This window comes from Nesoenas mayeri, assembly GCF_963082525.1.
Source record: "Nesoenas mayeri genome assembly, chromosome: 8".
In the NCBI taxonomy this organism is placed as follows: Eukaryota; Metazoa; Chordata; class Aves; order Columbiformes; family Columbidae; genus Nesoenas; species Nesoenas mayeri.
Genome location: NC_137554.1, coordinates 11,363,184 through 11,379,080, shown reverse-complemented (window position 1 = coordinate 11,379,080; position 15,897 = coordinate 11,363,184). Strand labels below are relative to the sequence as shown.

The window sequence follows — 15,897 nt, the reverse complement described above, 5'->3', positions numbered from 1 at the left end:
ATCCTTAAAGGGTCATTTACAGGAATTCAACCTTCAACTGAACTTGTAATCTTGTTATTTTTAATTAGGAAAGGGGTGGTACTCTTTCAGCTATGGAGACATCTTCTCTTTCGGCCTGTTTCCTACCTGCTGGCTTTTGCTGCTTCTGAAGTCCACTGTGTTTGATGGGACTGGGGCGAGCAGATCCCAACTGCCGCAGCTCGAGGCCTGAGTTACAGAGCAACATTTCTTCATTTTATGAAGGGCCCCATCCACTGATGAGCATTTTCAATCCATTTGCACCTGTGGAGGTAGGAAAGGCGGCCCAAGCACATCCCAGTCCGGCTGGCAGCTTGTGAATCGTGTGTTTCAAAGCTGCTGCTCTCATTCCAACTTTGCGGCCGGCGGCGTGTTTATCAGATCTTCCTGACATTCAGCACTGAGCAGATGTTCCCTTTTTTAGTATGAAGTGGTGTTCCTGATGCGCTAGCTGAGATTAGGGAGGGGAAGGCTCATAACATTTCATGCTCGAGTGAAGCACCTATACGTCAGCACAGAAGGGCTTCTGGCAGGCAAAACCAAGGGGGGGAAAACCTAAACCCAACCTCAGAAGCCCCGTCCATCTGCTTTTCACAGAATGCCTGATGTTGCAAACAGGGTCCGCATGCTCCGGCCCTGGCCATGGACTAGAGGCACTGACTGCTGGCCTGTTCTTCAGCTGGGCTGGATGCAGATGGCAGGTCTCCCATGTGTCCCTGGGGCTGGTGATGAAGTTAAAGCAGAAGATGACATGCAAGTTGCTGTTGAGCTGAAAGCTGCTCTGTCTGGCGCTCCACGTCTCTGTGGCTGTCAAAAAGAAGGTATCTTTGAAAGGAAATCTCCTTTTCCTCTTCAGATGTGCGTGTATCCATATGCACCAACATCCAGAATTCACTGTTTCTTCTTTGAAGACCAAAGGATGACCTGCCAGTAATCCAACTGACAGATAAAAGCAAGACATTTTACTGAAAGAAGAGCAGATGTAGTGAATGACAAGTGCTGGTGAAGCTGAGTGGACTCTATAGGAACTATTTGATGGAATAATAAGGGTTGGATAGAAAAGAAATGACAGGGCAGTTTAGGAGAGTTGTGGAAAGGAATGCATAGAGGAGAAAAGGCACAGGTAGAGTCCCTGTAAGTTTAGTGTGTCTGTGTATGTGGAGAAAAGGAAGCAATTTGGGCCCAAATAAAAGACATGAAATAAAAAGGAAAACTTTGCCTACACGTTCACTTTGGAACATGGATAACCTACCAAAAATGATGCTAATGTTATGAATTAAAGGAAAATCTGCTAATGCTTTGTAGAAGGCTGTAATAGTTTAGAAATCTTTTTTTTTGAGTTTAGTTTCAGTAACAGCTACCATAAAATTTTCTAAATTGGAAGAGTAGCTATCCAATTTGTGGTTGGTGTGTACATCTCTCCTGATCTTGAGGTTGCTCTCATTAGCAGTCAGATAAGCCTTTAGATATCACCTCTCTTTTCTGCATGGTGGTGCCCCTTGGGCACTCAATATAGCACCATGGATTATTGGGCAAAAAATGGCTGCGTGTGTAGCTCCAAATGGAAGTCAGTGGGAATTAAGCACGTGACAGCTGCTCGTGTCTCTGAAAACTGCCATAGGATTTTTTTTTTTTAAATTTTTAAATCATTCTGAATTTAACTTTAGGAAGGAAAAAGAAAACAGAACAAACAAACAAAACCCCAAAAACCAAGACAGACCAAAAAAGTGAACAACCACCAAGTCAACCTAAACCAAAAATCCTGCCCCTGCTCCCAGTGTAGTGAATATGTGCTATAATCTTCCTATTAGTGTGCATTTTGGTACCTTTATGTGCTGCCTGAGGTGGGATACCAACAGTTCTGCATTGGTTTGGAAACCATTAGAACTTGTGCCCTACCATTAGAACTAGCAGCCCTTTCGGGAGCACCCACGAGCGTACAAAGGACTGGAGTGCACATTCGCCATTGAAAGAGGTAGCATTTTGCTGAGAGAGAGACTCGGAAGACTTGTTTTCTTAGATAAGCACAGGCTGCTGAAGTCTGCTCTGTGTTTACACGCGTGTTTTTGTGCCTGCTTTTTGATGATGCGTGAATTCCTGTGCAGCTGAGCGTGAGCATAAGTACGGCTCTCTCTCTTTGCCTCCTGAAACTGATTTTTATGAAGTCTGGAATTTCCTTGCCTGTCATCTTTAATTTACTCATTTTCAGGAATACAGTAACAGCAGTACTGTGGGTAGGGCGATTTGTGGAATTCCAATACTGATTTATTAAAAATACAATGGTTTTGAAACCTGTTTTTGTTATTTTTGCTCTAAGCAGGCATTTAATTTTTATAGGCTTTTTTTTTTTCCGTTTGGCCCCAGTGCGGAGCTCTCATGTAAACCAAGCAGAATGCTTCCTGTCGTTGTCTGATAAAAAGTGCACTTCCATTCATTGTTTCCATGCAACTTCCTATCCTTTCTACCGTAAAGAGGGATAAATCTGAGACAATTTATGGACTATCTCTGGGGAAAAGAGACTTTCACAACAAAAAGTTTGAATGTTGTTTGGCATAATGAGCAAGGAATGTTAGAAATAGTTTGTTCATTTCTTCTTCTTTGTACGTTCTTGGTGCTGAAGACAATTTCATCCATTAACACTGATGAAGACTGAATAGTTAGATTTAGTTCCTCCATTAAGGCTGTTAAGGCATAGAGTTTACTTGCATTTCAGGCCCTGCTTGTTATCTGAAATAATTCTGTATCTTCTACAGTGTTGATACAAGTTTGTGATGGAATTCGGGTATTTCTGAAATACAGCCATGTCTGGAGGAGGAAGCCCTCAATCTGAATAATGCTGGCCACTGTTTAAAAAAGGACAAGTGCTCCATGGGATCTGAGATTTGTGCAAGAGGATCCCCTACATTTGTATTTTAGACCAGTTGCTGGAGACTTGTCTGTTTTCTACTACTTGAGGGTAACAATGGGAAAAACTCAGCAGCGCTTTCTAAAACATTGGTGGACTTCTTTGTTTTCAGTTCTTTGGCATGGAAAATAGAAGTTGTGCTCTCTGGCTTTATTTAAATGAAGGTCAACACGTTGATGCCGTTCTGTTTATACAGATTAAAAAGATGCTCTTATGTTAGCAGAGTGTTTTCCAAATACTCACTTGAGAGACGGGATGCGGGGAGAGAGAGAGACAGTATGTATGGATGAGCGTGGGCGTTTAGACAGGGAAAAATACTAGAGAAGAGTTCCTGTGCGCGGTGTTTTGCTGCAAACCTCAAGAGAAGGTCGGGCTCTGGCAGTGCTGGTCAGAGAGAAGTGCAGCAGAGGTTACATGAAACACGGCTCTGTGGTGCGGTACATCTGCTTTGAAAGACGTCTTTGTTTTCCAGGTACAGATGTTTGTTTTCTGAGATTATGCCTCATGCGTAGCAATGTCTTAAAATTGTGCTCAGTGGATGTTAAAGCAAACAGGTTTTTCATTCATTGCCTGTTCTGTTTAATTAGCTTAGTAGGTGCCTAAACAAGACAGCTGGAGCTTCTTTTGTTAAACAAGATACTGACTGATTGACGTTGCTTCTAAGCAGCAGTACATTGCTATAGAAGTTGAGTTTTATTTGATGAGTAACTTTTCCAGTTGACCTTGCATCGATTTTACATCCTGGTAAGGACAAAACATCAGTAGAAGCTTATTTTTAAGAAAGTAGAAGAAAGCATTTCTATTTTCAAAATATAATTTGAATTTTTTCCCTCATGGAAAAAATTGAGAGATCTGCAAAGGCAACACTTGAGCTTTGATCATCTCTGCTAACCAGATGAAATAAACCTGGTGCTTTTACTAGTAGCCAGGAGCAGTGGGAATGGATATCTTGTGCAACACATCTGAATAGAAACATAATTTTGCTTGGAAGGAGAGCCAGCATCAGGAATTGGTACCAAATATCACAGCAACCCAAAAAAGGTGTGGGGCATGTCATCTGTGGGTCTGAATGGTTCCTGGTGGGCAGGCAGGAGATGCTAGACGGACTTTACTACACCTAACAGAAATGTCTAGAAAGACTGCAGTAAATAGAGGACCAAAATACATTGCAGATTAAGTGTTATCTCATATATTGAAACATCTATATTGTTTGGCTGATACGCGAAATAGGTCTGGACAGAGTTGATGGTGATGATAGGGAACTGAAATTAATTGGGGCTTGATAGCTGGGGATTGAGAGCACATAGCAAGGTCTGACTGCATGGAGCATTAACAGCAGAGACCAGCGTAAAAGTGAAGGATGTGGGTTAATGTGAAGTTCCAGAGGATAGGGTTTTTTTCCTTGGAGAAAGGGGAAAGGGGCAGGGTTGGTGTCATGAGGTGGAGCTGCTGAAGATTAGTGGGCTTTGAGCACTGGAATGGGGAACCTCTGCTGTGTTTTTTGCATAAGCTCATTTTTAGTTAATACAGCTTGTATGTTTTAACTCCTCCTACAAGCTAATCTTGCCATCTATACTGAATATTCCTGGAAGATGCATTTTCTTTTTCTCAGTTTAAGTTTTATAACTCACTCATTGAAAATACATATATGTGGGGTCTGAGATTTTTAATTTTTTTTTTTTTCCAAAATAGCCAAAATCAGCCCATGTCCATGAATCTTTCCCCCTGTAATTCTAAACCTCTCCCCTTGGCCTCCTATGGTATTTCACTCAAAAGCAGTTCCACCATGAAAAATACTCTTTTCTTGCTGACAGGAAGCCTGTGCTAGATGTAGCAGTAAAGGAACTCCCTGAAAATTAAGGATATGAAGAGAAAATTACGCAGCCCTGTGTGCAACAGCTATGCTGTGTTTTTGTTTTCAGTACGTCTCTCTTTTTTTCATATACCACTCACTTGATTTTATATGCGTATCATTTTCCCATGGCCTTTTTTGCTCCTTCTATCCATTTCTGCCAGAGCCCTAGAATCCATTCAAAGGCTTTCATGAACATTTACTCAATTTCAGTCCCACTTTGGTTGCAGTTCACAAGGGATCTGCTGTTTCTTCTGCTGAAGTACAATCTGCTCTAAATTCATTGATATCGGCCAGTGGTTATGGTTGCACAAACCCTCATCAGAGTTATCCAACAAATGTGGAAAATGTGAGCTTTTAAGAGGTTTTAAAATACTTTTCCTGGGGAATTCCTAGTTTATGTTAAATAACTCTTATTGAAGGGAGATATCTGCTACATTTCAGCACAGTTCATAGTTGCATGAGAAAAAGCTTGTAAGACCTAATATGTAATAGCAATAGTAAAATAACTGCCTATGTAAGTGTTGGGATATATTATAAAAATACTAAACATTTTTTTTGCTGGTATTGGGTAAACACATAAAAATGACAAAAAGGCGAGAATACCTGAATTAGAAAAAAGAAAGATTTAGTACTGCAAGCTTATTTCTTTTTCCTCTCAATCCCCAGCCCTCTAACATATCAAAGCTTTTATTGCAATGTTAAGCATATCCTATATTAACTGCTAGTCTTTTGAAACTTAAATTACTAGGTGCACAGTGTAAATAAAAACTAACTGAAAAAAAAAACCTACACTTGAAAATGTATTTCCTAAATATTAAATTATCCGGGTACTGCCTTTTTTTTTTTGTTTTTGTCAGAACAAATCTGCGATTGTTGTTGTTCCCATGCATTTCTGACTATGTACTAAGGCAGAAAAGTGATATTGAAACATACTGACATTTTATTTGCTGTTGAATATTTTTTCCTCTTCCTTACCGAAGTCATGGCAGATTAGCAGCAGCATCTTTCTGTGTTACATCTGCTGTGTTTCATCAGAGTTGGAACTGCTGCCATGAGCTGTATAGAACAAGAAGACCATAAAGCTCTCCTCCCCTCCCCAGCCAAATAGTCTAGAAGACACTAAAATGAATCAGCAGTAGATTTATACCAATATAAAATGCTTTGGACAGTAATCTCCTATTTTCATCTTCCTGTTGGCCAGTATGAAGGTCCAATGTACAAATCTTCCTTTCAATATCTTGCTTCTCTCCCTGCATCTCTTACGGTGATCACGCTTATTCAGAGAGGAAAATCGTGGAATTCGGGAAGAGTGTTGGACAGTCCAGCTCCTATTTCTTCATGGTCATCTGTAGTAAAAGCTCCTCTTTGTATTAATGGTGGAGGTTGTCCATTGTCCTCTACATCATTTAAATCACCAGGAATTTGACTTGCCAGGTGCTCTTCTGTGGAGGAGTTTGCAGGAATTAATTTAGTAGTTGTTGTTACAGAGCTACCCATACCAATAAGTAGTCATGACTTATCTTCTCTTTGACAGGGATTGCTTCTCTCTGTAGATTATTTGCCTCAATCCTTGAGTATAATTTTTTGGTATAAATGCTTCCCTCAGTAAGAAAGCCTTTGTGAGAAGAAGGTTGTGTAGGTGGTAACAATTACTCCATGTGGAACAGTGGCCCTTCCATGCACTTTTATCTTTAGAAATGAGTGGTGACGGTTATAGGAAGAAGTTATTACTAAGTCTGCTCAAGCGTTCTGCAGTGAATCTTAAACTTCTCAGTTCAAGAGAAAATGGCTTCCTCTCCTCTTGTTCTTACAGAACCATGTTGTCATTCAAAAGTAGGTTTTGAGGATCCTGTCTGTTTTCTTCTGTCTTGTTCCAGTTGTCATTGTCACTAGCTGATGTAATAAAATGCCCTTAAATTAACCTTTTCCAAAAGAACTTCTGTGAAAGTCTGTCATTTGGGCATACTGAAACCTCTGCTTGGATAGTTAGCCTCCTCTAAGACTTGCTTTTCAGCAAATGAAGTGATGAATTCCATCAGGATCTACACTAATTTGTATTACTTTGTACCTGACAGCACAGAGATCTCTGGTGTTCCTCAGGTCTGGATTTTGAAATTTTTGTCTTCGTGTATAATGACTAGATTTGTGTCATTCCCTCATTCAAAAATCAATCAGAATAAATCAGTCCTTCTTCTGAGGAGTGTTATATCCCATTGGTGGGGCTTGTATCCTCTCGTGTGGCGTACAGGAACCATGCTGGTGTGCTGTGGAGCCCCCAGCACAGATTCATGCAATTTGCAGGAGCTGGTCACACTTTTCAGCTGACAACACTGTAGAAATCTCCATGGAAATACAACAGAAAGTATATTAGCCTTTACTATTTGAATAAAATTCATCACAGTTACGGGTTGATCTCGGGTTGTTGTATTATCCCCTTTAGTGTCTTACTCCCATTTCTGCTACTTTCTTACAGCAGAACACATGTTACTCATTAGTAGCATGGATGATACGGGAAACAAGAATGTTGAAATTGTGTTGAATATGTTCCAGATGTTAGTATCCAACAAGGTTGGGTGTACATTAAGATTTCTTTTACAATATTCTTATTAATTGGAAGTGGAAAGTAATTCAATACCGAACGATTCTCTAGAATTCTAAGTTCACTAAACATTTGCCATCATAAAACATATGTAATAAGTCGTTCTTATAAAACTGCCTAACCTGTTTTCCATCTTCAAAAGGCATTAAGCAACTAACATTTGATTGTGGTGAGAGGCAGGATTTGCTAATGAGGTTAAACGGATACGTGGTCTGAAGTTAAAGAAAGGCCCAGGGATGGCTGTGTGTGCTCACTCGCCTTCTCGGCAGCGATGGGACCGAAGGCTTGTAACGGCACTATATCAACTGGAAAATACTTTTGACTCTTTAAGTGCCAGTTTGATGGGGATGAGATGCGAGAGAGTACCTGGATGTGTTTGGAGCTGATGAGGCGATCTCAATGCGGTAATTGGATGAACTGGCCCTTAAGCGGTCATGTCAGTGTATTTTGGCAGGATGCGGGTGTTGCTGATGAGGGCGGCAGGAGTGGGAAGGTGGCAGAGCCCATCCTGGCGTGTGCGCCTGGCAGAGCAGCAAAGCCCAGGCAGGATGAGGCTGCCGTTTCATGTTGACTTTCAATTGCAAGTAGGTGGTGTGGAGGTGATAAACAATCTGATGAGTAGAGCAAGGACTTTCTGTTTGTTTTTTTCAGAGTGGTAATTATGCATTTTGTAGGATTTAAACTACCTAGGGGAGATAACTAGCTTTCCAATCAGAAGAAGGTGGCAGGAGGGAAGGAAGATAAGCAGGAGGAATCTGTGAGAGAGCCAAGAAGAGTGGGAGCAGCTAATTTGAAAAAAGGAGAGCTCTTGCCACTCTCACTGGAGTGGCAGTGCCTTGGAGTGACACCGACCTGTCTTCAACTGGGACAGATCTACAGGTGCAGCAGGTACTGCTGGAAAGAAATATTGTTAATGAATGCTTAGTAAATACCTCAGGCAGTGCTGGGGGTTCATGCAGTGTAAGAATAGACTAAAATACAGCATAAATGGAGAGAAGGTAGCAGAAGGAACTGTCTTATGCCATGTACAGGCTGAGCATCAGTGGGCTTTCTGACCTAGAAATGTTTTCCTTTTGCTTGGCACTAGCTCCAGGCATGCAAACATACACTGGGCATGCCACTACACCCACTTTAGTCATTGGGCAAATACATGAATTTCAGTGCACAAAGTTTGCTGTTTGGTATCACCAGCACATTTAAGAGAAATAGTTTTAATGAGAGCCTTGAGTTGCTAGGAAAGATAGTATGGGCCCAGGACATAGCTACACAGGCACCTGTGTGAAACTGGGTGAAAATGTAACCCCTCTGTTATTTACCCACCATCATCCTCATAAGTGGGCAGCCTGACAGCGTCTGTGGTCTGAGGGCAGTGGAGCCAGCCTCCGATAGGTACTCTGAAGTTCTATTCAAATTTCAAGGGCTGTATCTCAGTCACTTATGAGGCTGGTCTGAAAGCAACTCTACCAAATGCAGTAACTCCCCCAAAACGTTGGTTTCTTATCCTGAGCAGCTCTGAGCAACTCTACACATCCACTCCTTCAAACCATTGCTGGCAGAAGTGGTGTGCCTCAGGCTGCTGGGGCGCGGGCCAGTGCGTGTCTGGATGCCCTGCAGCTGCACTGGTGTAAGAGCAGGCCTACGTCATAAGCCCTGCTTAAGAAGTCCTGCTTAAGACTGGTACAGGCGCTTGGGCTCGCTGCCAGCAGTGTGGCGGGGTTTCTGCAGGAGATCTGGCCCGAGTCCAGCTGGACGAGCGCAGGCAGAGCGGGCATGCCTCCGTCTGCCCTTTGCTGTGCAGATAAGCTCCACTGCACAGGGTTATTCAGGATGTGAACTGCTCCCACCAGGAGTGTTTCCATCTTGCATATCAAGCAGAACAGAAGGCCTTGAAAGAAGGCGCATTTCTGTTGTGAGCACATGGGGTGCTGGTGAGGGAGGCAGTTACAGACAGCCTGAACGTACCAGCCACCAACCATCTTCACGTGGATGAGTCCTTGTAGGAAGTGAGGGGCAAATACAGATGTCTTCTCCTCTAATGTGGCAAATTGTACAGAATGAAGACCAGGCGAAGGCTGGAGGTGAGGACTGGTAAATGTACTGCATGGAATAGGCATTTACAAGGGAATCTATCCACTGAGTGGACGGAATTAGCTCTTTCTCCTGAACCCTTGCTAAGGAAAGTACATGATTTTGTCAGCAACTCCATTTCTGTCTTGTTCTGAGTCTTGCACCTTGTTATTCATGTGTGTGTTATGATAGAAGCATCTTAACAAATGTCAGCTCCGTTCTGACCAGCAAGACGCAACTAAATGAACAAGCCTTCCTTGGCTCTCAGTTTGTTCCCCAGCCCAAGAAATGCTTGTGGAGTTTAGAAATGCTTTTTGTGGAGGTTGCATAACACAGTCTGCTGCAGGACTTACACATCGGTGCCTGGGCTAATTGATTAGTAGGTTCTCTGATCTGCACTTGTACATCAGGAAAATTATGTCTCTCTGCTGGTTGTGTTATTGTTACAAATTCTAAATATTTCCTCAACCGTTAAGAAAGGCATCTCTTTCATAGGGACTTATTTTTTTAACTGAGTGTCATTGATTTGACTGGTCCATTTTGTATATGTATTCTTAAAAAGGAATTTAAAAAACCCGGATAAACCTCAAATCCTCCAATCCGGTGGTCAGTGCTAATACCAAGCTCCTCATATAGCAGCAGAAAGTTTGTTTATGCTCTGTACCCCAAGCACAGGCATGCGTAATTTATGCCTTGAGCATTGCATTTAACAAATATCCCGGTTCTGTGGGAGCTGGCAGGACATGCACTATGCACCGGTGGGTTTCTGGAACAGCCCGTTTGGCAGGACAGGGCTCGTGTGCCCTGAGGTGCTGCAGAAATCTCCCTGTGCTCAGGGGCTTTGCTTTTTCCAGGTCAGCTCTGTTTTAAGTTGGACTCTCCTGACTACTAAATGGCCAGCGGCTCATTGTACCTTGAGTGAACTGTCTTTTGAACCAGCAAAGTGTAGGTCAGTGCTGATACAATTAACTATGTGTGTAAACTGAAGTCAAATGATCTCTAGTTCTACAATGGCTGAATGTAGACTTCACAAAACCTGACAGCTCTGCCGTTCAGTCGGTTGAGGATTTTCTTTCATTTTGAACCTTTTTTGAAAGAAGTCTTTTACTTCAATTGCAGATGTACACTATCTGGGAAAAAAATCATGCTTCTGTCTTAGATTTCACTTTCATGCCTTGCAGCCTCTGAACTGACTGGCTCATTTGACTCTAAATCTCATCTGAGTGACTTTGGTGCAAATTAGGGGTTAAGTGAATTAACGTTCTCCTGTGACCTTCTGAATCAAAAACATGCTGTATCTGTTACTGTCAGGGGTGGGCTTGAGCCATTTTGGAAACGCAGCATTGCTTTTCATAAATATTTGTCTTGCTTTAGTTTCCTGAGATATAGTTTAAATGTAAACTCCTCTGTATGCTTCAGCTTTTACGCTATCTTGCTATGTCACATCACAGTGTCTCACGTACTATATAAGAGTATGGCACTACATCATGCTGTGGTGATTATTTGAAAGGGCGTACACTCTATTTTGGACTAGATATCTGTTATCAGTGTAGATAATTGCTGTCAGACACAAAATAGACTCAGTAAACAAACATTTCATTTTATCATGTGACAGATCCCCGCTGTTTTGAACCACGTATTTGAACTACGTTCACTATAAATCAGCACTGCTTCAAAAGCAACAAATCCAACTCGCCCAAATCCTTCCTGATGTAATTACTTTATCCTAGAGATTAACTTTTTATTGTTAGATGTACATGATTGCATTTTTCAATGTTTGGACATAACAATGTTTGACATAAACAAATAAGTCATATAAGATGAACCAATTCCTCCTCCCACTATTGCTGCTTTGTTTGTTCTCCTTTGGGGTTTTTTTTGGCTTTTTTTTCCTCTTTTGCCCTTGGTTTCCTCCCTGGTAAATACAAGAGTACTTTCAATTTTGGAATTCATATTTTCAATTTGGACTTTCAGAGGGAAATGAACAAATGAGTTAACATATTCAAGGGAACTTAAAAGGGCAATGAAAATAAATGTCTTCATTTTGTGGATGATGAACATGAAGCCTCTGCTTGTGTTACCGTGGGTTTTGTGACCAAAAGGATTATTGTTATTAGTATTTGTCAGGTATAATCTATGTATTGCGGTTTTCTCCAAATGAAGTGCATATGTGTCTTCCTCTGCAGGTCCTGTGCCCAGGAGTGAATGTGTTTTATCGCCTGTTAACAATTCGCATCCTGTCCATGCCTTACTGGAGAGTTTTACAGTGTTATCCGGCTGTGCCAGCCGAGGCACGACCGGCCTGCCGCAGGAGGTGCACGTCCTCAACCTCAGAAATCCCGAGGAGGGTCTTGGCAATCACGAAAGAGAGGTAAAGGGGAAATTGCCTTTCATCCAAATCCCTGGCTACAAGTGCGTCTGCAAATGGGAACGTTCTACGTTAATTTGCCGAATAAAGTTATTTCTGAATTGTGACCAGAATGAGTACAAAGAAGGATGTGCAGTTTGCATGGATGCTGTCCACCTATGCTTTGTGTGTCATATGAGTAAACCGCTTCCATACCCAGCCACTCTCTCCATCACCTTTCACAACCACGAAGTACACTTAAAAAGGGTGGTGGGGTGGGCGAAGGAAATAAGAAACAGATTTAGATCTACCAGAGGCCTTATAGAATTGGCTGCCTTCAAAAGCAGATCGTTTACCTAAATGTGTTGTAAATTAATGTGAATACTTTTGGATCCCTGCCATGACCACTATAAACAAATATTTAAATTCAGATTCTTTTACCCCTGTAATACATCCTTAATGCTTCTTTGGAGGGTGGAGGGCTTGGGGGGAGGCACATGGGACTGCCGTACAGAAAGCAAATGTTGCTGACTGTGGTAGTACTTAAATACAGTTCCAATTACTTATTTATGTATGTTGTACTCAGAGGGACTGGCAAGAACTTTAGCTTCTCTGAAAGCAACAGCACAAGAGGAAAATTTTTGATGTTAAGTCGTGCAGTACTGTTGTTTACTCTCAAAACACATCAAAACAGAACGCCAAAGTGAAAAGAAAACATTGCATACCATGACAGTTGAGCTTTTTAGTTCATGTTCTTACAGTATTACACACACAAATCCTTCGCACTGCATCCTGTGAGAGCAGTGTGCATGTACACAACGAGCAGAATTTGTAATGAAAGAACAAAGATGATGATCTAGCAGGCGGAAGCTGAGAAAAAGAGGGTCTAAATCTGTGCTGAAAGAGATTTTAAGTGGAGTCTTTTATAGTGATTTAAATAAAGGCGGGTACTCTTGGCCGTAATCAAAGTCTTTCTGCTGACTTCAATAGTAGCCTTGTTGGGTTTGTAGTGTGTGCAGCTCAATGTGTATTGTATGTATCCATGAAACTTCAACTGTTGTGTTCATTTTCTGTATTTACACTGAAATGTCTAGTGTATGACAAAAAAGTTATTTACTATTTTTTTCAGTAGGCATCTTGTTGGCTGCCCTTAATCAAAAATGTCAGGTCTTCCTCAGTTCAATTTTAATGAAATGAATAGCAAAATTACACTATTTGTTTTGTGGGGCTGGGAATGAAGAACAGATTTTTATGTGTGTTTTTTTGGTGGTGGTTTTGTTTGTTTGTTTTAAAGCCATTCTTAGTTGGCCAGCCACTAGGTTATCAGCCTGATGAGTGCACTGTGAATGCCTGAAAAATGTGTAGGTACAATCAGTACTGGGCATGAAAACCAAACCAAAGTTGGAATTCCTGTTTTTTTTTTAATTATTATTATTTTTTTTTAACATAGTTATTTATGAAAACTAAACAACTCTGTGTGATTATGTTTGTCAGTGCCTCTCTCATCACCCAGGAACCTTGAAATCCATTGGCAAGCCATAGAAAAATTTTATACGGCGGGTAGATCTCACAAGGTAACAACAAATCTTGTTGAAGACAGGCAGAAGAGTGCCTTCCTTGTGGGGACATGGTACAGTGGGAACTTGTAACTTCTTTGTTACTAAAGGGCGCCAGGGGATGGGGTGAAGCAGCTACAGCTGGGGCTGGTACCTCCCGTGGGACCGGCGTGAACGAGCTGCAGAGCGCACATTTGCGTGAACCCCCATTTCCCTCTGGCTCGCTGCTCCCAGCACTGCTGGGGTGACAGCGTGAGCTGGAGTCACACATGCACAGGGCTGCAGGCTGCACCACTGCTGTCTAATCACCTCAACAGAACGACAGAAGATGTAAATATTTGGCTTTGAATAAAAATAGTTGGTGTCTAGCAGGAGGAGGCTGCTTGTGCCTCATGCAACGTGCTTATGGTAAGAAGGCAGTTTGCCCAAAACCGTTTTTGCTGTGTCCTTCTGCGATGTACCAAAGTGCATGGCACAGAATGCGTTTCACAGTCTGTAGCCCTCAGCTTCCTTCTCCCACCTCCCACCGGTTTCCAGACACAGCCCTCGGAGATGGCTGCTCACACTGCGCAGGAAGCTGGAGCAAGGCTTGCTGGCGACAGCATCGAGCAAAAGAGTGTAAACAACTTGGAAAGATGGGATTCTACTTACAGGATCAGACTTGGAAAACAAAGCAGAGCAAATGTTATCTTTTCCATTACTGTAAAAACCAACTCCAAGTAGCCTTTTGTCTTAAAAGTACCCATCACCTTAAGTTACACTAGTTTGATTTACCAGCTGAGTTATTTCCTGTTGCCTGCAAATGCTGATAGCAAAGGTAGAGATTTGTTTGTCATACAGTATTTCCAGTATACTCTAGAATAAAGGCAGGAGTTTTGTTTGACAGCACGTTAGTTAGATTCAGCAGCATTGAAAGCATATTTAAAATAAATCACACATTCGTTCAGAGGTTGGCTGAAGTTCTGATAACGTGGAATGCAAGATCTGAAAACGTTGAAGTGAAGGCTTGCTTTGGGGGAGGAGGTCAGGTTTTGTTTTGTTTTTAACCTGCCCTGTGCTAGATGCTGCTAAATTACACATTCCTTACTTGCTGGGAGGAGTGTAAACTTCCCCTAGCAAATTCCTTGGAGGGCTCATGCATTAAACATACTTGTGCAGTTATCCTGGTTCTCATAAATATGCAACATAACATGTATGCATTAATTTAACTCCCTTTGACACTTGTGTATAATATACATACGACAAACGTTTGCAAATTTAAACATAGGAGGGGTGGCTGATGCGGGGGGAGGGCATGGCAGCGGCACGTGTTCCTCCTGTAACACATGCAGGCTTTTCTGTAAAGATTAGTGAGGTTTGAGTGCTTTTTCTTCCCTGTAAACTGGAAAAATTAAGTGGACTGGAAGTGTATGGGATTCTGAAGAAACTTTGGAAAAGTAATTTAGTAGTTTAACACTTTCATTCTAAGGCTGAAATCTGGTAAACAGAAGGTCACATCGTGAAATGCTGTAATAATATCTGTGATCTTCAGGGAATTCATGTGTATTTTACTTTGCTAACCTCTGTTGAGGTGACATCTCACTTGTTGAGACACTTTCTTCAAGTAAGAACCCCAAAAGTTCCAATCTTGTTCAAATATTTCTTAGAAAAGTCTTTTATCACAATTCATATTGGCCATGCTTTATCATAGGAAGTAGAATGCGGGTGCATGTAATAGCCACAAGTGTTTATATTGAACTTGGCATGAAAAATGCAAGCCTTTTTTTGTTTGTTTTATTTGATCAAATATTCCTGGGGAAGTGAGCGCATGTGTGCATTTCTGTACTGATGTGGGGCTCAGCTGAAAGCCAGGAACTACTGAACTCTCGCAATAACTTTCTCTTCAGCTTTGGGTATCTGCACCGCTTCAGTTTCCCCATTTTTAGGAAGGAGATAGCTGCGTTCTCAGGGAGCTGCTTGTTCTCTTAGGAGAAAGAATTGTTTGTGGAGGCACTTGGAAGCTCTAGAGATTTGCACCAGAAAAATGTGTATAGAAAACCATTTTTTTGAGATGAAAGTCTCTCCTTAGGTAGGTATATTCTGAAGTCCTAAATTAATGGAGGATTCTTTTGTCGTACCTGTCAGTTGAGTTTCGCTGAGCTGCTCCAGGCACACAGCCACAATTGAAATAGCTAAAGGGGGAGCAGGGGCATATAAAATTAATCTCATGTGGATACTTAGGATTGAATACATATGAATACATGGAATCGGAGTTCCTGGCAATGGATTCACTATTGTTTTCATCGACATCCTCATCCTCAATAGCTTTAAGATGTTATGCCTGATACAGATGTTTAACACGTGTTATGTGAAATGAAGGCAGGAAAATCAAGGGCTCATCTTTATTTTTATAATTTTGAGTAACACCACTGAGGCTGTAATAATTCAACAGACTTTTCCCCCACTGTTTAATCAGTGTTACTTGGCAACAATTTCATAATAAAAAGATTTTCCTTTGAGAGCAAACCTGATATTAAAATGCCTGTTAGTTCTTATGAAGCAGGCTAATTA

The 15,897-nt window shown here is 41.6% G+C and overlaps 1 protein-coding gene across 1 annotated transcript in view; it reads left to right on the top strand.

The window, feature by feature from the left end:
- The window catches only part of TGFBR3 (transforming growth factor beta receptor 3), a gene marked incomplete at both ends in the record, with an annotated part of 98,204 nt that overhangs the window by 22,326 nt on the left and 59,981 nt on the right, over nucleotides 1-15,897 (top strand). Inside the window, one exon of the mRNA XM_080349246.1 lies at nucleotides 11,631-11,815. Coding sequence (XP_080205372.1) covers nucleotides 11,631-11,815 — 185 coding nt within the window. The remainder of the gene's footprint in view (nucleotides 1-11,630; nucleotides 11,816-15,897) is intronic.